Raw genomic sequence first — 23284 nt, 5'->3', positions numbered from 1 at the left:
TAGGCTTTACTTACCAACTAAGAATTGTTCAAGGTTTAGGCCTAATGGATGTTAGATGACATCCATTTAGAGACATATGGCAGAGAAGAAAAATGCATGGGATACATATAAATTAACAGGTGACACAGATGCCTATGATAGATATAAGTTAGTCGAGGTTAGGCAGGCAAAGGTGGATTACAAGAAATCTTTGGCTAAGGATGCAAAGAAAAACAGCAAAGGGTTCTTTACTTATGTAAACTCTAGAAGGAATGGGATGAATCAGATTGGTCCACTTGATATCGATGGGTCAACTGTTGATGATCCTGCTGAGGTAGCTAACAAACTAAATGAGTATTTTGCATCGACATTCACACATGAGGAGTTATTCAGCGAGGGGAATGCCAGAGGTGTATTCAACTCTGGCAGTAAGCTAGATAATCTTGTAATAACTGAGAGTCAAGTGGGGGAGAAATTGTTGAAGATAAACACAAGAAAGACATCTGGGGTGGATGGGATCTATCCAGTTATATTAAAGGAGGCAGCAAAGGAAGTAAGCAAACCCTTAGCCATAATTATGAGAGTTTCCTTGGACTCAGGGAAGGTACCCATAGACTGGAGATGTGCAAATGTGACCCCAATTCACAAAGGAGGATCAAAGAGCGACACAAGTAATTATAGACCTGTTAGTTTAACTTCTGCTCCGGAAAATTAATGGAAGCACTGGTAAAAGAAGCACTGCAGGATCATCTAGACAAGACTTAAGTTATAGCTGGGACACGGCATGGTTTTGTTAAGGGGAAGTCTTGCCTGACCAATTTGATTGGATACTATGATGCAGTTACAAAAGAACTGAATGCAGGGAATAACTTTGATATTATGTACTTGGATCTTAGAAAGGCTTTTGATACTGTGGCACATGGAAGACTGCTGCACAAATTGGAACAGTGTGGCACTGGAGGCAAATTGCTGCTATGGATAAAGGGGTGGTGGAGGGAGAGAAGACAGAGAGTGGTAATCAATGGACACTGCTTATAGTGGACTAATGTTATTAGTGGAGTCCCTCAGGGTTCAGCATTGGGTACATAATTTTTTTCTGTATTTATAAATAATATTGATGATGGTATATCAAGCTTAATGTCCAAGTTTTCAGATGATACAAAGGTTGGCAGGGTTGTTAAGGACACTACTGACGCTATGTTGCTGCAACAGGATCTGGAAAGGTTGAGCAGATGGGCTGAGAGGTGGCAAATGAAGTTTAACATTGACAAATGTAAAGTACTACATATGGGAAAGAGCAATCCCAGAGCAACATATCAACTCTGTGGTACTACACTGACAGTGGTAGAAAATGAAAAGGACCTGGGGGTAATTGTGCAGGCAGATATGAAGTTCTCTGAGCAGTGCAAATGGGCTGCAAGAGTAGCTCATGGTGTTTTGTCAATGATATATACAGGAATTTTTCTAGCAGGGATAAGGTGGTGGTTATTTCCTTGTATAAGGCAATGGTCAGGCCACACCTTGAGTACTGTATACAGTTCTGGAGGCCTAATTTCAAGAAGGATGTAGAGCTGCTGGAACCAGTACAGAGAAGGGCAACAAGATTAGTAAATGGAACAAAGGGTTGCTCTTACGGAGAAAGGCTTAAGTTTTGCAAATTACAGTGTCTGGAGACTAGGCACCGGCGAGGTGATCTGATAGAGGTGTATAAAGCCTTGAATGGTTTGAGCATGCTCAATGCTGATGGGATTCTTCCTCTAGCTCAGAATAATCACCTGAGATGGCATAAATTCAAATTGAGGAAAGACAGATGTAGGATAGATGTGCGGAAATTTGCCTTTACCTAGTGGGTAGTTGGTTGGTGGAACAGACTTCCATCCCTTGTTGTGGAAGTTGATAGCCTAAATAAATTTAAGGCTCAGTTGGACAGGTATTTCGAATGAACGGAGGGGTGAAATGGAAGTTTTTTTTTTTTTTTTTTTTTGGCTGATGCTGCATAAGCTTGCTTTCTTGCATCATATGCCTCTACTAATGCTAATGCTCTGTTTGCCAGTTTCTGGCCAAAAACAAATTACTGTGTGTGAACATGCACCCTACTCACCAGACCTAGCCCCATATGACTTTTTCTCTTCCCTAAACTGTACTTAAGGGAACCCATTTTCAGTCCACTGAAGACATTCAGAAAAAAAAAAGTTACTGAAGTGTTAAAAGGACTTAGAGAATTTGAATTCCAAAAATGTTTCTGTGCTTGGAAGAAACCTATGAAAGTGTTGAACAAGCCCAAGGCAATTATTTTGAAAGAGATACCTTGTAAGGTAAGAAATATTTCATTATATTCATTTTATTGCAATGGTCTCATTATTTAATCTTGATATATATAGTACTTGATATAAATCTTGATATATATAGTACTTGATATAAATCTTGATATATATATATATATATATATATAGTACCTTTTCTCTGTCTAGTTCTGCAGAAAGAGATATATAACCAGTTTCACGATCAATGTTAAACTGTGCATGGCGATCTCCTCCAATAATAGAAAAAACAATGTGAGCATTGGGTTCACTGTCAGCATCACTTGCTACCACCTAATAAATAATAATAATAAAAAAATACATTTTTTCCAAAGCCATTTTAATCCTATTGAAGAATAAAAGGTAAATATATGTTAGTATTATTAAAAAAAAATAGCATTTGGGGACAATATTAATAAAATTCTTCATCATAAAGAATATTATAATCAAAAATTTATGTTTTTCATTCTTTATTATAACTGTATTAGTCAAATAATAAGAGGAGTTTACCTCAATATAGTGCGTAGAACACTTCTGTATGATACCCTCCAGAAATTAAAACGAAAAAAAAAACGAAAAAAATCGACAACTTACCGGTACATTAGAGTAAAATATAAATAATCAATTTAACACAATTCAAATCAATTTAAAACAATTAAAAATCAAATAAACGCAATTAAAAGAATCTATTTTTTAATTTATCGCGAAGCTTCCTAACCCGAGAAAGGTATTTTTGTTTATTCGAATATCGAGATTTTAAGGCAAGCTTAACAATATTATGCGATGTCGCCAGTGTTAGTTGTTTTATGCCTGAAATTTTTTGATTTAAATTCACCCTGGCAAACTTCGGAACGATGTTGTTTTGAAGGCAATATTTTAGAAAAGAAATATGGTAACTTTGGGCCGAGTACCTTAGTGTAGATTTAATGTAATTTTGTACCAAGTCATTCAAAAAATATCCCATAGTTGTGTGTATCGATTGTTTACTGCTGGAGAGACAGGAAGTGAATGAAATAGTCAATAAGAGTTTAAAAATTAAATTCATACTATTAGATAGTAGATAGCTCTGATTCATACTAATAGATAGTATGAATCAGAGCTGTACTACTCAGTATGTTCTACGTTGATAATAATATTATTATCAACGTAGAACATATTGAGTAGTACAGCTCTGATTCATACTATTTTATTATAATTGTATAATGATGGATAAAATGACAAACGTACAAGTAATAACAATTAAAATACCTTTCAACATCACGCCATTAACATGACAATTTGTTAAAAAGATTTCTAAAATATTCTAAGTAAGCACTGAAATCTTGAAATGGATCAAGATCTTGTTCCAAGTTTATAATAATATTTCAGTATAGGAAACTGGGGAGAGAGTGCTATGGAACTAGAATTGAACTCAGAACCATCCCAGGGTCCAAAAGAATATGTTGAAAAATTGGTAGTAATCTGATTTTTCTTGTTTATTAATGTGAAACATACTTTCAATTATGCCAATTTTTTGTGTGTGTGTGGGGGGGGGGGGGGAATGGAAGTCGCAAAATCATAACTGGACATGGAAATTTTTCCATTGGTCAACAGAACATAGGTCGAAAATTTGGCTTTGGCTTGACTTTTCATTCTAGTGTAATACACAAAATACACTTTCATTTATATGAATATATCTCTGTAGATGGGGAGGGGAGGCTATGATTAAGTAATGTCTAAATGTGCGATAAGATATTTCCATTACAAATTAGTTAATGCAAGCAGTGGATTACATTTTGAGTGCATTCAATTTTTTTTCTTAAATTAATGATTTTTTTCTTTTTTCTGTGATTAACAGAAGTGAAAAGTAAACAGTTATTTCCTTATCAGTAATTACTAAGATTATAACTTTTTATAGAACATTTAAAAACAAGTTTTATGGTCTCTAAACTAAGCTGTTCAATTCAATTTCAACTATATAATATTATTACTCTTCTTCCAAATACCCCCTTTTTTTTTTAAGTCTCTCTCTCTCTCTCATATATATATATATGAGATATATATAACTTACGTTTTATATTTCTATTCGATTATATTCACCATCCTATCCCTATATTGAAAATACAGGTTACTCCTGGTTGCGCCCACACGTTGTTCTTTTTAATTATTATTGTAACTTTAAATTTAATTTTGAATTGTAATTTTTATGCAACTTATATGTATGGAAACAAATAACTTTGACAACATACTACATGGGCAGAGTAGGATAAATTTGACCCCGGGTACACATGCTCTGTACTGTACTCCGCAACACGGATGTAACTCTAAACATACACATTTAACACACACAAGTCAGAGCACATCAGCATGTAATGCTTCTAACTTAGATAAATATGGGATCCATATACTTAAATTCAACACCTGCAAGAATAAAAACTTTGTTTAACCTGTCCCTGCATACACCCGCAACATATTACAAATGATGCATCAAAACCTACTTTTTGTAAAACTAGTAATGTTATATACCTCATAACCTGCAAAACATGTAATATAAAATACGTCGGACAAACCAGCAATAAGCTACACCTAAGAATTAATCAACATAGATCTGACACCTAAGAATTAATCAACATAAATCTGACTTAAATAGAAATAATAACAATATAGAACAAGAAATAGAATATATGCATTTTCAATCTCACAACTTTAACAATATATACATATCCATATTAGCACAGATTAATAACGCTAATATTAGAACTAAACAAGAAGAAATATTTATGTTAAAATTAAAAACATTATACCCATATGGTCTAAATAATAAATTCAACCATAAAATTATTACCAATAACTTAACAGACAGTTGTATATATGACAAATTTAATATAATAAAGTTCCATAAGTACCCACGCAAATGTACTCATAAATCTAAAAATACCAGCAACAAACACAGAAATATTTTAGGTGATTTTGAAGCCACACTTAAAAACTGGGATAAAAACATTATAAATGTAAGTGATATACATAATTTACTTTTCAGTACTAAACACAGTATACTGAAAGCACTACACAAATTCATACGCACTTTCAATTTCGAGTCCAAACATCTCTTTCATATAATAAATGATATTTGTAAATTCAATCTAAAAAACAAAAGCTCAATAACACATGAAAAAGAATCAATCATTATCTTGAACTTCAACAACCATATCATGGACAACATAAATATAAATAAACTTGTAAATTAGCATAATCATCTACTTCCGAATACTAGTCCTAGTTATATTAAAGTAAGATATAAGTATAATAAACCCTTTGGATTATTAGCTTGCAACTACAAATCTATAGCTACCAGTTTAACATCACATATTACAGACACCAATAACTGCATTTGTCAACAAAACAACATGCAGCAATATATTGATCCAGACTATGGACACATCATTACAGGAAATCTAAACATAGTTACGGACCCAATGCTCAGACATTTACTATCACAAGGATTCAAATTCAGGCCACCTACCAAAATAAACGTAACCAACTTCAATAAGCAGCTATATCAAGACCTGTTAAACTACTGCTTCCAACTAGCCTACAAAAATAACACGCCTATAGAAGCATACCATATGTGGATTAGCCATACATTCGCCATATTCAAACATAAATATGCATTACACAGTTCAAATGTATATTATCAGGGCACATACTACAACTTGACTAAATTAAAACAAAAACTGCTAGAATTTCACAAAAACTTCGTAATCACACCGGTAGATAAAGCAGCCAATAATTTTGCATTCATTTGCAAATATTTTTATACATATACTTTAACTAATGAACTTAACTCAAGCAATACCTACAAACCTATTTCCAGTACATGTAATATCATTACAAAAAAACTTATGGCCTTCAACAAAAAACTAAAGCTCAACTTAAGCAATTACAGCTTACCTTATATCTACTTCATTCCTAAATTTCATAAAAAACCAATAGGCTTCAGATTCATAACCTCATGCAAAAATAGTTATGTACACAAATCTGGAAAAACGCTTGAACTACTACTGCAACCACTGATGCATAATATACATAACAGCAAAATCATAGGCAACAACCAACCCGTATTAAAATTTTTGCAAAGTAATACAGTCAATAATATTCAAACCTTTGATTTCCAAAGCCTATTTACCAGTATCAATCAAACCAATCTCAAATTGGTACTCAAAGATATCTATGATAAACATAAGAATTTTATTTCCTGCAACACCTATTACTGGAACAACATACTGAACTTATGTATTTCCAATAACTTCATATATGATGGTAACACAGTATATCAACAAACCAATGGAACACCTATGGGCAGCCCAGCCTCATGCATAATAGCCAACCTATATCTATACTGGTCAGAAACCTCATTTCCACAGGACCTATTACTATTCAGATATATAGATGACCTCATAGTAATTAACTGCCCTAATTTCATCCAGGATTATGGACATCTATATCCTAACGACTTGTACTAGAAAGAACTAACAATTCTGATACAGCAGCCCATTTTTTGGATCTAGACATTAATATAAAAAATGGTATAGCCTCCATCAATTTGTACAACAAACGTGAAGCATTCAACTTTAGCATAGTAAACTTTACACAATGGAATTCCAATATTTCCAAACAAGTACATGCTAATGTTATCTTAGCACAATGCATCAGAATAGCAACAATATGCAGCGACAAAACAACAGTTATTGATAACATCAGACTATTATACAGTAAACTGACCAAAAATCTTTTTCCTATTACATACCTGCGTCATCATATCAATAATTTGGTTTTTTTTTTAGGAGCATTAGCAACTAAGGCCATATTGCTCCGGGATATGCGGTGGTCATTCCCTGACCTTTCCGCATCCTCCGTATTTGGTGGTGACGGGCTTGAACCCCGGTCTAATCAAGAAGCGTGTGCTACGCACTGCTGCTCCTTCCCACCTGGCTACGGAGGCGCCACATATCAATATCAATAAAGCCCTTAACATATTAAGGCACAAGAACTTAATAGATATCAATATAAACAGCATTATTAGTTTATAACTTATAATTATTCCCATACGCATCAAGTTTGTATATAGTGTAAATACAATACACTAGGCCTCTTTGGTGTCTTACGGTCTGGAAAACTTGTACCCACCGATTGGCCTGACATAGTGTATTTGCCTTGTAATTACCTTGTAATTAATTTTAAACCTATCTTGATTTATTTATTTAATTGTAACTTATATATACATGTTACACTTTTAACACAACTGACTTAAGTACATGATGCACCAACTCTCGGACATTCGTTCAGGGTCCTAACTATAGGAACGGGTTTGCAACCCCAAACTACCCTAGCCCAACTACATATCCCTAATTTAATCATTTTTTTGCTTTACTAATTTCTACATTTTATGCTCTGTGAGCCATTAGTTTACCGACCGCAAAAATCAGAGTACTATTTTTTTTACTATACCCAATCTATATTTTTCGTCTTAACAAAGTTTAGCTGTCTTCTACTGCTACTTTGTAAGCTATTATATTTCTTTGCTATCCCGGGTGTTTGAGCATCATGTACTTAACTTTAACCTAGCGTAGCTCCACCGCATACGTAAATTACATAATATACAGACACCAAAATTTGTCTAATGCTAGGCGCCGCTAGCGTTTCTACACATATATACATGGGTTAGCCCCCAGCTCTGTCTTTTTCTGTCAACCTGTCCAGTAGCGGTAAGTTCTTGTCATTCGAACACTCCCTTCCTTTGTCTTCACTTTTTTAGCGGGCTGCTTACTTCTGTAAGGTCATCCATGTTCTGTATGTTATACTTTAGTGGCACATAATATTTTTGCATAACTTGTATTTTATTTTATTTATTTATTCAAAATTTGTATTCTAAATTATTTTTAGTTTTTACCACGTGGCTGCTTACACGTGCTTTTTGACATACAGAACATGTCAGAAACAGAAGTAAGAGTATTGCTGTTCTTTTTCATAATTTGGGTGGATGACCTCTGAAGAAGACACAAAAATTATGAAAGATACTGCAATACTATTTCTACCTTGGTCGTTCTTTTCAAAATTTGCATCTTGTTTTTTCACAAAATTCTCACTTTGTTTCTTCCTGTTTATAACGTTACATTTTTCTTTTCCTTTCTTCCCCCCTTTAATCAACATATATCGCTCCCAGGGTACACGGTATTTTCATTATTAGCACTAATTAAATTATAGATATATTCCTACTACATTCTATACATGACAATAAAAATAATTTTTTATATGAGATATATATATATATATATATATATATCTGTGTACAAGTGACACTGTGTTTATGTATCTTACAACAATACATGCAGAGCATACACAGATTGTCTAAAGCTAACAACACTGCATTAAAACTAACATTTAATCTATAAATTTATTTTTTCCACATAACTTGTATGGAAAAAAATAAAATAATAATTGCTGGAGTTTTAATTGTCTGATTTTATTGAACTTTGGGATGTCTTGAGAAATCTTTCTAATATAGATTTTTCAACTATAAAATTTCATGAAAATCTGTTTACTGAGAGTGAAGTTGTTACATGCAGATGGATAAACAGTCATGGTGAAAACAACAAATGTTTATGCATATAAGCTAACAGGCCTAAAAAGTACCTTTTATTATTATTTTTTTTTTTCTAAGTCTGATATCTTTCTAACCAATTATTTTTATTCAGGATTTTAAACCTATCCACGGAACAAGCACATGTACAGCTTACTTTTATTTGTTTACAAAAAAAAAAAAAAAAATGGTTGAGGTGCTTTTGAAAAGTAAATTTGGCTTATTTCATATTTTTACAGAATTTATAGAGAGATTACACCAATCTGCATGATTTTCAATGTTTGTAAACTATTCTTAAATCAGTTTTTCAACCTGATTTCAGAAATGTTATTCCTTTTTTTTTCTATCATAGTTTTTTTTTTTTCACAAATCACTTCAGCTGATGTCATGAGTTGTATTATTGAATGCATTAAGTTAGGAGTAAAATGCTGGGAATTTATAAACTAAATCTTCAAATGTTGGCAATACTGCCTTCAGTCATTTGTTTCTTGACTTTGGGAGCTTCATGCGCAGTATTTATCAGTGTGAACTCAGTTTATTTTTGAGGTTATCGTGTAAAACTTGTATTGAAAAGAGAGTAAAATGTCTTCACGCAAATGTTTGAACAATACAAACTTATTTTGTTATATTTGTGGAAGTTATATAGTTCTCAAGCAAAGATAAGATATTGCAGAATTTGCAAAAATTGTATACTGTGCTTATTTTGGAGTTAAACCTGGTGACCAAGATAACCATTGATAACCACAAAGTTGAAGCATTGAAATTGTGGAAAAATGGTAAAAAGAAAGCCACGCCATTTGCAATTCCCATGATTTGGTGGGCAACTACAGATCACTGCGATGACTGTTACTTTTGCTTATTTAATGTAGAGGGATACAATGTACAGATTAAGAAGGGCATTGTGTATCCTAATATTACAACGGCCATTAGACCAGTCCCATATGGAGAAAACTTGTCATATCATGCATGCCACTTATATTGGAGGTAAGAGCAGATAGTGCTGAAAGTGAAGCTTTTGAAGATGAAACTAAAGTCTACACTCTTGGAAACATTGAGTACAGCCCTCAACTGTTTTCACAGCATGAACTCAATGATCTGGTAAGAAATTTAAATTTATCAAAGAAATCTGAAGAACTCCTTGGTTCTAGACTTAATTCAAAAAATCTTCTAGTACACGGGACCTTTTTCTCATTGTACACAGGAAATGAAAACTAGTTTCCTACTTTTCTTTGCAAAAAACCATGATTTCATGGGTTTTTTTGCAGTAATATAAATGACTTAATGAACTATTAGGAATTAGTTACAACCCCATAGAGTGGAGCCTTTTTATTGATTCATCAATGAGGAGTCTCCAAAGGTGTGTTGCTCTACAATGGAAATAAATATGGGTCAATTTCCATATTTATCCAATTATGATAAATATTTGTCAAAAACCCATATGGATAAATATGGGTCAATAAATACGGCTCACTCTATGCGTGTTTGAGAACTTGAGGTGTTGACAAATTTTAAATATGAACAACATGGTTGGCTGCTCTGTACTGACTTTAAAGTGATAGGCAAGTTACTTGGACAGCAATCTGGCTACACAAAATAGCTTGCTTCTTATGTGAGTGGGAGAGTTGGGCAAAGAATAAGCACTGGGATGTCAAGGTCTGGCCAAAGAGGGGTAGTTTGTTGCCTCTATCAAAGAACATAGTTCATAAACCACTGGTAGACCTGAAAACTGTCCACCTTCCACATCAAATCGGGCTTGATGAAACAGTTTGTGAAAGCTTTACCTCAGAAGGTCCCTGCTTCAACTACCGTGGTACTAAATTCCCAATGACCACCCAAGAGATGCTAAAAAAAAAGGTATTTTTTGTTGGACTTCAAATTCGCAAACTGATGAACCGATGAATAAAAAAGAAAAAAAAAGGCAGGCATGGATAACCATCAGGTCTCTTGTTGAGAACTTCTTAGGAAACAACAGGATCCAGACTACAAATGTGTTGGCAAACTTCAAGAAGTTGGGCTACGACATGAATAACAAGGTACACTTTTTTACACTCACACATCAACTACTTCCCAGAAAATCAAAGAAGTGTTAATGAAGAACAGGGTGAGAAGTTTCACCAGGACATTAAAGACATGGGGATGAGGTACCAAGGGAGGTGGAATATCAACATGATGGCTGACTATTGCTAGATGTTGAAGGGAGACTGTAAAGTAGAAGGATCTGCAAGAAAATCAAAGAAATGAAAATTTGACCCACTGTAGATTAGTTTTTAAAATGAGACAGTGTTTAGTTGACTTTTTACTATAGTGCGCTTTTTAATAGTGTTTTCAATGTGTATTTAAATACAGGGTGATTCACTACCAGTGCGACAAACTTGCAGGAGGTGTAGGGGGCACAAAAATTGGAACACTGCTCAGAAAACTTCATATCTACCCTTATTATAGCTCCCAGATCCCTTTCTCTGTCTACTGTTTTTAATTTAACCCCACCAAATGTATAATTTTTTGGGATTGCTATTCCCAAATGTAAGAGTATGCATTTTGCCTCATTAAAACATAGCTGCAATTTTTCTGACCATTTCTGAAGTCTATTCAAGTCTGATGGAGCGCTGCTTAGTACTGATCATCAACTATTCTACAAATCTTTATATCATCTACAAATCTTGACACCAAGCCTTTGTTGATGTCATTTATGAAAATCAGAAACAACAGTGGTCCAAAAACCAATCCTTGGGTGGACTCTACTTCTGACTACACAAATCTAAAGAATATCCATTAATCACAACTCTGTCTTCTGCTCTGCAGCCACTGAGCAATCCATCTTGGAATTTTTCCAGTAATTCCAACATGTTCCAGCTTATACAATAACCTCTCATTGTGGACCAAGTCAAATACCTTGCTAAAATCCAAATAAACTATGTCAAAACTGTTCCCTACATCCAGCTCACGAGTAACTGTCAAACTTACTAAGTTAGTTAAACATGATTTTCCCTTAACAAAACCATGTTGTGTGTTATTCACAATGCCATATCTATCGACATGTCGATGGATTGCACTCTTAATCTTTGTTTCTAAGATTTCCCCTATTACTGAAATCAGACTAACCAGTCTGTAGTTACCAACTTCATTCTTAGAATTGCCTTTACGTATTTGTGAGATGTTGGCACTTCTCCAATCCAAAGGAATCTCTCTCTTGAGTCCAAGATGCCCTCATAATTAACTTCAGTGGTTCAATACACTGCCCGGTGGCCTCCCTCAGAATTATTGTGTATATGCCATCAATTCCAGGAGGCTTACTTGCCTTTCTGCTTGAAAGTTATGGTTTGAGTATGTTGCTGGTGGTACCTCTTATTCCATGATTAAACTAAATCATTATATAATCAACACATCATAAAATACAGTTTAAATGAAGGGGAAGTCCCAAAGACAGGTGCCAAATCAATATGAGAAGATTATTTATTCCAGTCAAATGTTTATTATAATTCAGAAGGCAAATATGAAAATCTCTTATTCTGAATAAAACATTTCAACTTATTATATCATAATTTAAATCAATATCTTATTTTTACTTTAAAATTTGGTTCTAGAAATTTTTCTTATTTGATCTATTTTACAAGGTGCATATATAAAGTAGATACCTAGGGAGGGTCACACTTGTACGGTAACCTTTCTTTCATTGTAAAAAACCTTTCAATTTATGCGACAGTGTCATATTTAAGTACAAGTTTTCCTATATATTCTTCCATATTAATATATATATATATATATATATATATATATATATATATATATATATATTAGTAAATCACGAAAACAAGAAATCACAAAAAAAAAAAAAAAAACAGGAAATAAAGTATGAAAGCCCAAATCATGATGTTTAGATACTACTGAAAAAGTTAATGCAATGCTTTTTTTCAATGTACAGGGCATGCAGAAGTCTGCACCCACAGAGAAAATTAAACAGCATACACTTAATTCATTTATTATTCAAATTGACTGCCACTTAACATCCATATACACTAATTCTTGTATTAATTCATTTATTATTCAAATTGACTGCCACTTAACATCCATATACACTAATTCTTGTATTAATTCATTTATTATTCAAATTGACTGCCATTTAACATCCATATACACTAATTCTTGTATGAATATTTCTTCAGTGTTTCTCAAGACTGAAACACTTATCTGTGTGCATGTGTTTCAAACATTTCCTTCAGTGCTGCAATTACTTTTTTCCCATTAAAAAAAAATGTAGAAAAGAGAAAGCCATCAGGGAATTGCAATTCCTAAATAAGTAAACAGATATTAGATGTGTGTTTTTGTCACCTTAAGAAAATGCCAAATTTCTTATGGTTCCAGATTTCTAATACACACTGTATTTCACATTTCATTTTTATTACTAACCTGGATAATTTTGTCTCCAATTACAGCATCTTCTCTAATAACAGCATGATATGAGGACTGGCTATAAACAGGAGCATTATCATTTGCATCAGTAATGGTAATATTAGCAAGAACCTGGCTGCTTAGGGGAGGTGTTCCTCCATCCGTAGCTTGAATTACTAAAGAGTACTGATGAACTGTCTCATAGTCCAAAGATTTAGCTACAGAGATAACACCTGAAAAAGCAATTTTAGGAGAGTCCTAAGATTTTTAAATATAGGAAAATGATTTGATAATAAACTTGTTTTTTTCATGTATAGGGTATATGATACAGCAATATACTTCTTGTAAATTTTATTTTACTGAATTTTATTAAATAAGCTACCAATGATACAGCATTTAATAATTTTATGCTACTGACTTCAAATCTCTATACACACTTCTGCATTTTCAACATTCTTCCTCAATCAAATTATGTTTGCAACATTTTTCCAGGAACGTTGTTAAGAACACTGGATATTCTTTCTTCCATTTCATCTAATGTTTCATTGTTTTGAAAGAACCCAAGATTTCTTACTAACAAACTATAGATTGTTAGTAAGCTGCTCATGCCATGATTTTGCCACTGTGAGAGTAATCTGTTATGTATTTCTTGTTTGTAACCTACAGGGGACTAACAGCCCATGACTGCATAGGGATTGTGACGATGTGTGGTACTCTGGCTATAACGTTTATCAGTTCGTTAACTTCTAAATGTGGCTTTCGTTCCAGCAGGAACAGAACTTGAATGAATATTTAGAAAGTGCACGTAAAATATATTGGACCAAAATCATAAATGGATGAGGATTATATCTCACCCCAATAAAGCCTATAATATAATTAAAGAGTCAGTATACGTCACATATCTTTGATAACTGTGTCAAAACTGTGGTAACTGTGGGTTTTAATGTGGTCCAAGTTAATTCTATAGCAAATAACTCAGGAATCTTCTCAGATGTAATGTAATCAGTGAAGATGGCAGCAGACCAGACAGATGATCCTGACTCTGAGCCATTAGTGAAGAAGGCAAGAAGTCAGAGTATTCGACTCAATGGGCAGCACAGAGTTGTAAGTAGGTGGAGTGGTGACCCTTTCCCAATTTTTAACAGAGAGGTTGCATGATGATAATCGAGCATGCTAGGTTAAAAGGGGTTGCTTTGATAACTTGGCATCCATAATGTTCGATTCTCTTAACAGCTCTCGGACCTGAATACCAAAGGAATGGTTGGCAATCTTATGGCTGTTATAGTAGTTTCCCTAATGTAGCACAAAACAGATATCCATGTGGGGGTGGGCTTGCAGGGATTTTAGTTTAACACTTTTTATGCTGGCTTTTCTGATGACCTTTTTGACCTAGGATTGAAAACCACAGGACAGTCAATCTAGATTTGAAAGGGCAGAGACTTTATTTGGGCTATCTTCTAAACTATGATAAATTAATTAGCCTCTGGTGAAGGTTGCTTGATAATTGTTTTTTTTTTTTTTTTTTTTTGTTGATGATCCGTAAGCTCACTTTCTTGCATCATTTGCCACTATTAATACTAATGCTAAATACAAAAATATCCTTTTTTTCCTGTAAATTTGGAACACAATAGTTCTAAAAAGTAGGGTGATTTCCCTCCAAGTTAATTAAAAATCCAACACTGCACATTTGCATCAAGAGGCAGTAAACGTGTTAAAGGTGTACTGTAATGAGAATTCCATTAATTTAAGAAATGTTTTGGTTGTTTTGACACAGACTCTAGACAGGAGATGCTCAAAATGTCCCTGTAGCCATATAGTAATAGCAATAGAGGCATGTGATGCAAGAAAGCAAGCATAGGAGATTATGTAGCATTATCCAAAAAACAATAATAATAATAATAATAATAATAAATTAAAAAAAAAAAAATTCACACAACCATTCCCTCTAAATGTTTGTTCAGTTCCTCCTTGAATTTATTTAAGCTATCAACTTCCATAACGACAGATGGAAATTTGTTCAAGCAATTAACCACTCGCTGGCTAAAGGCAAATTTCTGCACAACTATGCTACAACTGTCTTTCCTCAATTTGAATTTATGCCCATTAGTTTTGTAATCTGAGAAAGTGGAAGAATCCCATTAGAATTCGGTGTGCTCAACCCATTCAAGGCCTTATACACCTAAACCAGATCACCTCGCAGGTGCCTAGTCTCCAGTTGCTGAAATTTGCAGAACTTAAGCCTCCCTTGGTAAGAAATTTGCAGAACTTAAGCCTCCCTTCTTTTAATCGCCTCCTTTTCCCTACTAGCAAAATTCCTGTATGTCATTGACAAAACCCCAAGACCTGCTCTTCCAGCCTGTCTGCATTTCAGAAAACTTCATATTTGACTGCACAATTACTCCCAAGTCCTTTTCATTTTCTACCACCCTAAGAGTAGTACCACACAATTGGTACATTCCTCTGGGGTTACTTTTACCCATATATATACAGCACTTTGCATTTGTCAATTTCATACCACAGGTTGGCTGAAGGCTGCTGGTTGGTTGGTTGGTTGAGTTTTATTGGCGCATCAGCAACTATGGCTATAATGCGCCAAAACCTTGTCATAAAAAGTAAAAAAGTTTCAGTGACCTACTGAATTAGGTCACTACGTCAGGTTATAAAAACAAGTATAAACTGTAACAGACAAATATCAGTAAATAAGTAACAATGGAAAATCTTAAAATAATAAGATTTTTAAATATGATTAAAAAGGTTTACTGATTTTAGGAAATTAAAAATAGCAGACACATGGTCATTGTCGGATAAAATCTGACTGAGTGTATACGGCTCAGTCAGATGGTTAAAAGCGGTAAAACGAGCATTTCTAAAACTGGTGCAGTCAACTAAAATGTGTCTGATTGTTAAGATTGTGCCACAGGACACACACATAGGAGGGTCATCAGCCCTCAGCAGAAACGAATGAGTTAAATGACTGTGTCCTATGCGGGTCCGGGCAAGAACAACTTCCTCCTTACGATTCCTGCGCAGACTAGACTGCCACGGTTCAATTACAGGTTTTATATGATATAATTTATTCGCAGTCTGTCTATTCCACGAATCCTGCCATTGGGAATGTATCTTTTGGTGTATTATTTGCCTGTAGTCTGTATAGGGGACTAACAGGCAGTGGTTATTATTGGGAATTGCTGATTTGGCTGCGGCGTCAGCCAAATCATTTCCCCTAATCCCAATGTGGCTGGGAATCCAGCAGAAGCGGATATCATATTCACGTTCATGGAGAACGCGAATCTTCTGCTGAATGCTAGACAGAACTGGATGATCATTATATCTCACAGATATTAAAGCCTGTAACGCACTGAGAGAGTCGGAATATAAAATGAACCGATGGTATTGGCATTCACTAATGTGATCCAAGGCTAACTTTATAGCGTGCAGCTCTGCAGTAAATATGCTGCATTCAGAGGGAATCTGCTCCGATGTAGTGCTGTCTCTAAAGACAGCAGCAGATCCCACATATGATTCCGCCTTCGAGCCGTCTGTGTAGACTGGTGCGAAGTCAGAATGTTCAGCTTGGTGTGCTGAAAAAAGCTGCAGGTAGACAGACGATGGAGTGTCCGACTTTCCCCAATTTCTAAGTGACAAGTCACATGCCGGGACATGAGCATGCCAGGGTGGAAGGGGTTGCTTTGGTGTTTGGGCAACCCTGTCTACCTTTATATTAAGTTCTTTGAGTAGCTCTTGGACACGAATACCAAAAGGACGATTGGCAGTCTTACGGGTGTTGTACAAATTTTCCCATCGTGGCTCAAAAACGGTTAGCCACGTAGGGTGGTCTGGCAGGGATTTCAGTTTTAGAGCGTAGTTTAGAGACAACTGCTTGCGTCGAAGCAATAATGGCGGTTCGTTTGCTTCGACGTATAAGCTCTGGACAGGAGATGTGCGATATGCTCCAATAGCGGTACGGAGAGCCAGATGATGGACAGGATCCAGCCAACGAAGTACACTGTCTCTGGCCGAATTGTATACCAGGGACCCGTAATCCAGTCTGGATCGTACAAGTGCACGATAGATGCATAGTAGGGTGCATCGATCCGCACCCCAAGATGTTGAGGAAAGAGAGCGCAGAATATTTAGCCCTCTTGTGCACTTTGTGCGTAGTTGACGGATGTGATCCAGAAAGGTCAGCTTTTTATCGAATACGAGTCCCAAGAATTTTGTGTCCGCTGCTATTGGAATTACATTTTGTCCGAGCTTTAATTCAGGTTCAGGATGAAGATTACGCTTACGACAAAAGTGTACGCAAACGGTCTTCTCCGGCGAGAACCTGAAGCCATTAGCAAGAGCCCAGGAGTTGAGGCGATCAATAGCTTTCTGCAGTTGTCTTTCAATAACCCTCATGTTGCATGACTGACAAAATATGCTAAAGTCATCAACATAGAGGGCACAGTTTACAGTTGGAGGAAGTTGTTCTGTGATGGAATTCACTTTGATGGCAAAAAGCGTGACACTTAATACTGATCCTTGTGGTACTCCCTCCTCTTGGCTGAAGGAACGAGAGAGTGAGGATCCCATACGAACTTGGAAAGATCGATTGGCTAAAAAGTTTTTAATAAAAATGGGGAGTTGCCCCCTAAGGCCAAGGCTATGCAGATCTTTTAAGATGCCAAATCTCCAAGTTGTGTCATACGCTTTCTCCATGTCAAAGAACACCGACACCAAGTGTTCACGTTTTAGGAAAGCATCCCGGATGGATGCTTCCAATCTAATAAGATGGTCCAAAGTGGACCGGTTCCTTCGGAAACCGCACTGTATGTTGGAGAGAAGGTCATTTGATTCTAAGTACCATATTAAACGAGAATTAACCATTCTCTCCAGGATTTTGCACAGACAGCTAGTCAGAGCAATAGGACGATAGTTGGTGGTGACTTTTGGATCCTTTCCTGGCTTAGGGAAGGCAAGAACGATTGCCTTTCGCCAGGAATCCGGAAACTGCCCTTCAGTAAAGATTCTGTTATACAGAAGGAGCAGACAATCCATAGATTTTGGTGAAAGATGTTTAATCATGTCATAATGGATGCCATCTGGTCCAACAGCACTTGCTTTGGAAAGAGCGAGGGCTCTTTTCAGTTCCTGAATAGTAAAATCCCCGTTGTAGGGATAGAGGCCCTTGGACTTAAAATTAAGTGCTTCTCTTTCCAGTTTATGTTTCAGGACCAGGAACTCTGGGGAGTACGAGGATGTTGCGGAGATGTTAGAGAATGTTTCCCCAAGAGCATTGGCTATTGCAGTTGGATCTGCAACAGCGCATCCATTATAATCTAAGATTGAAGAAGGGTGGGATGTATATTTTCCCTTCATTTTCCGGATTTTATCCCAGACTACCTTAGAGTTGGTAGACTGGTTAATAGATGATGTAAAACGGATCCACGATTCCTTTTGACTCTGACGACGGATGTAGCGTGCTTTGGCTCGTGCACGTTTAAAGGCTATAAGGTTGTTCGTGGTAGGATATCGGCGAAATATCCCCCACGCTTTGTTTTGAGCCTTTTTTGCTGTTGTGCATTGTGAATTCCACCAAGGTTTGGGAAATGGTGGAAACCGGGCTGATGTTTTTGGGACAGCATTAGCAGCTGCGTGGACAATGATTTTTGTGATGTACGTTACTGCGTCATTGATAGGCTCCTGACTGACTGTACTGAGTTCAAAATTTGCCTGATGTTGGAAGGCATTCCAGTCAGCCTGATCAAACTTCCACCGTGGTAACCTAAAAGGAAGACACGGTCTCCCACTGTGTAACAAGGTTATCACAGGGAAGTGATCACTTCCGTATGGATTCTCCTCCACTTCCCAGGTGAGTGAAGGGAGTAGAGAAGGGGAGCAGATAGAGAGATCAATGGCAGAAAAAGTACGGGTAGGCATATGGAAGAAAGTGTTTGTTCCAGTATTTAGAAGGGAAAGGTCATTGTCATTGAGCATACGCTCTATGACTCGTCCCCTTCCGTTGATGTTAGCACTACCCCACAGGGTGTTATGTCCGTTAAAATCCCCGAGAAGTAAGAAAGGGGGAGGCAACTGCGTTACAAGATCATCAAGGTCTTCCTGGGAGATATCAGTCCCAGGTGGCAAATAAATAGAGCAGACCGTTATTAAAAATCCCATTGTAAGGCGAATTGCAACAGCCTCTATGCTGGTTGTAATTAGCAAGGGCTGAACTGGGGTCTGATTACCCACAAGGATAGCCACTCCTCCATGAGCAGGACCATCCGCAATTCTATCCTTACGAAAGATTGTGATGTTATGCAGGGTGGGATCATCATTTGCCTTTAGATAAGTCTCCTGCAAGCAAAAGCAAACTGGCTCGTGCTTTTGCAGGAGGGCCTTGATGTCATCAGTATTTCGCCGGAATCCACGACAATTCCATTGTAGGAATTTAGCCATTATTTTGGCTTGGTGGGTCCATCAGGCGGCTTCCGAGGTGCTGAGGGCTTACTTTTATCAGTCTTGGCTTTGTCTTTTTTGGGGAAGAATGGACGATGTCCCGTGTCCATTTCTTCCTCCGCAAAGAGTTCCAAGACTGATTCATCCTGTACCTCCTTGTTCTCTACATCCATTGTTTCTGGTATTACGGGTGACTCTTCAGAACGTTTTTGCTCTTTTTTACCACTTGGTTTTGGTAGTGGTGGAGCACTAGGAGGTACGGATATAGGAGTGGCAACTGATTGTGTTTTTTTGGTGGGCTTTTGTGAATTTAATAAATAGCGTGCAATCGGAGTGAATGACTCTTTCGGTGGTATAGTCATCTCAGTTTGAGTACCGATAGTGCACTTGGCAGAAACCTTCTGAGCATAGGAAGGTTTCCCGCTATTTATTGGTTCGATACGTTTTCTGGCCTCTGGGTAGGAGATATTCAGCTCTGTTTTCAGTTTTTGGATTTCCTTTTCATCCTTCCACCGCTGGCATGCTCGAGAATAGGCGGGGTGCTCTCCTTGGCAATTAATACAAATCGGTTTTGAAGCTGAACATTCCTTGCTCTCGTGGTCTTTAACACCACATCGAGCACAGGCAGGGTTACCACGACAAGATGTTTGTGAGTGGCCGTATTTTTGACATCTAAAACACCTCAGTGGGTTTGGGATGTAAATCCTCACTGGGCAGTTTAGATAGCCTGCCTTGATGGAACTTGGAGGCCTTGGGGTATTGAACGTGAGGATAAGAACTCGGGTAGGGACGAGATTCCCATCCTTTCGTATCTATATTCTTTTCACAGCTGTCACTCCTTGGTCTTTCAATTCAGAGCAGATCTCTTCTTCAGAAACATGAAGAAGGTCCCACTCTGATATAACACCACGTGAAGAATTCAGAGTTTTGTGGGGGGTTACGGTGATAGGTATTCCCCCTATGGATGTAGAGTTCAAGAATTTTTCAGCTTGTTTTGTGCTGGAAGCTTCAACTAAAAGATCGCCAGAACGCAGTCGTTTAACGGATTTTGGTGAACCTGCCAACCCTTCTAATCCTTTCTGGATAAAGAAGGGTGACATCTTTCCAATTGACTGTTCTCCGATGGAATGGAGAATGAGGAAGAGCGGTGTCACTGATGGTGTTGGTGTATCCTCAGTTCTGGCTCTTTTTGCAGAGGTGTTTTCTTTTTCATCTTCTCGATTAGGTAGGGGCCTTGTTGGGGCCCCAGAAGAAAGGGGATTTAAATTACTCATATGAGTAAAGAGAAAGTGTCTGATGCCTAAGTACCTCACCCACCACGGAGCCCTACGAGGGGGCGCCCACTCGTGAACTAGCAGGTACTGCGTACACGAATGGGACGCCGAGTTCGCTTAGAACACCATACCCACGTTACCAATAAATCTTTATCCCGTCCCAGGACCATAGGGAGGGAGACTTATTGGAACGCAGTTGACCCTAGCAGTATAAAACCACCCGCCGATTGATCCCAGTCGAGCCGGTCCGGGACCGCCCGTCTTGTCGAAGCAGGGGCCAAAGTGGTGTATTAAGGCTGGGCCCCTCAACCACCAGGATCCCCCTTTCCGCTTCCACGGGTCGCGGCGCACGGCTGCACACGCCGGATTCCAAAGATGTAACCCTGGAACCAAGGTATGGGCGTTGGATCCCAGTGATGCTAATCTGGAAAACCAGCAGCATCACTGGGAGGTCCCCTCACCACGTACAGGTGCCCACGTTGAGGGGCTGAAGGCTGCACACACAAAATCACTCACATATATAATGGATGCAGAATTGGAATTTTGGGGGTACAATGTGTACAGAAAGGATAGACAGAATAGAAAGGGAGGAGGGGTTATGCTGTTACTTAAGAAACAAAAAATCTAAGGAAGTGCATCCAGTTGACATAGATGGATAGTGCAATGTTGAGTCAGTTTGGTGTGACATAGGCACTGGGAAAGCAAAAATGAGGGTAGGAGTTTGTTATAGACCTAATGACTCTGACAAGTACAATGAACAATTATACTGAGAAATAGAGGGGCCAGTAAATCAGAGTCTTATAATTGGGGATTTTAACCTCACAGATATAGACTGGAACTTGTGGTTGGTCACTTGCACACTAGCAAGTGAGTAGCACTTTAGTAGCATGTTAGAAAGATAATAATAGGGAGTAACACTCTTGTACTGATTATTAAGTGATTATTCATGCATTAAGAATTTACAGAAAAAGGAACCACTAGATGGCAGTGATCACAGTGTACTGATGTGGGATTTACTTAAAGATGTAACTACCATCAGGGGTAAAGGGAAGGGTTTTTGGTTTCATCAAGGTGACTACAGTGGTCTCAGAGATTTTTTGTCTTATAGAGTGGGACCAAATGATGATGTTACCAACAGCAAATTCTAAATGGAAGGAAGGAATTCAAGGAAGTAATTTTGGAGACTACTAGGCTCTTTGTTCCAACTAAGAAATACTGTTCTAGATTTAGGCCCAAATGGATGTAAGATGAACTAATGATACTTGTGGCAGAGAAGAAAAATGCATGGGATGCACATAAATTGTGAGGTGACACAGAAGCCTATGGTAGATACAAGCTAGTCTGTAATCAAGTCACAACTGGATGAATCTACAGATGTCAGTGTATACAACTCAGTGTATACAACTCAGTTGCTCATTTTTATTTGTATTGTTTTCAATGATTCTGCCACTAGAGAAAATGAACTAGAAGAAAGAACTAGAGGTCTTGATATTTTTAAATCGTTCAAAAATTTTTCTGAAAAAATTAAATTACCACTATTTAAGCGTTATTACATATCAATTATTGATACTATTGTTGTTATTGATACTATTGTTCTATCTATTGACACTATTAGCTCTATCTGTTGCTATTACGTATCAATAACTACAGATAGAACTAAAGCAATAACGGGGCATCTTAACGGATTCATTGTATTGTTCCAAAAGGATGATGAATTCCCAGATTTTTTGAGTTATCATCCACCAACAAGTGTTAGCCAGCAAAAGAATAAATACTAAAAGTGTTATGGGCATAACTTTCATCAGAAGACAACCTCTTCAAAGGAGACTTTAATTTTTTATTTATTTATTTTTTTTTTTTTTGGCTGATGCTGCATAAGTTTGCTTTCTTGCATCAAATGCCTCTACTAATGCTAATGCTAATGCTAAAAAAGCAACTCGATGAAAATGAATCAGATCTGATATTACACACAGATGTGAGGTGGGCAAGTTGGAGTTAGTTTCTGCAGAGATTTCGAAATTTACTGAATGAAATTAAAAAAATTGTTAATCAAAGGGGAGATAATTATCAGCAACTACAATATACGGAGTGGTTGTACGATCTGGCTTTTTTGGCAGATTTTACCAATAAATTAAGTGATATGAATTTGGAATTACAATTTAAAAATAAAAATATGGGTGACATGATTAGGTAGTATTTCTGCATATAAATATCAGTTTTTGGCAATGGCTAAGGATCTCAAAGAAAAAAATTCGATCATTTTACAAATATGCAAGATCATT

General features: G+C 36.7%; 1 protein-coding gene across 1 annotated transcript in view; it reads right to left on the bottom strand.

Moving 5' to 3' along the window:
- Window positions 1–23284, bottom strand: part of LOC150076295 (fat-like cadherin-related tumor suppressor homolog) — a 780225-nt gene that overhangs the window by 165538 nt on the left and 591403 nt on the right. Inside the window, exons 23-24 of the mRNA XM_090387312.1 lie at window positions 13306–13520; window positions 2436–2573 (exon numbers count right to left, since the gene is read on the bottom strand). Of these exons, the coding sequence (XP_090243438.1) occupies window positions 2436–2573; window positions 13306–13520 (353 nt within the window). The remainder of the gene's footprint in view (window positions 1–2435; window positions 2574–13305; window positions 13521–23284) is intronic.

The sequence above is a fragment of the Mastigoproctus giganteus genome, chromosome 13, assembly GCF_048544385.1.
Source record: "Mastigoproctus giganteus isolate SK-2022 chromosome 13, ASM4854438v1, whole genome shotgun sequence".
NCBI lineage: Eukaryota > Metazoa > Arthropoda > Arachnida > Uropygi > Thelyphonidae > Mastigoproctus > Mastigoproctus giganteus.
This window is presented reverse-complemented; position numbering and strand designations above follow the sequence as displayed.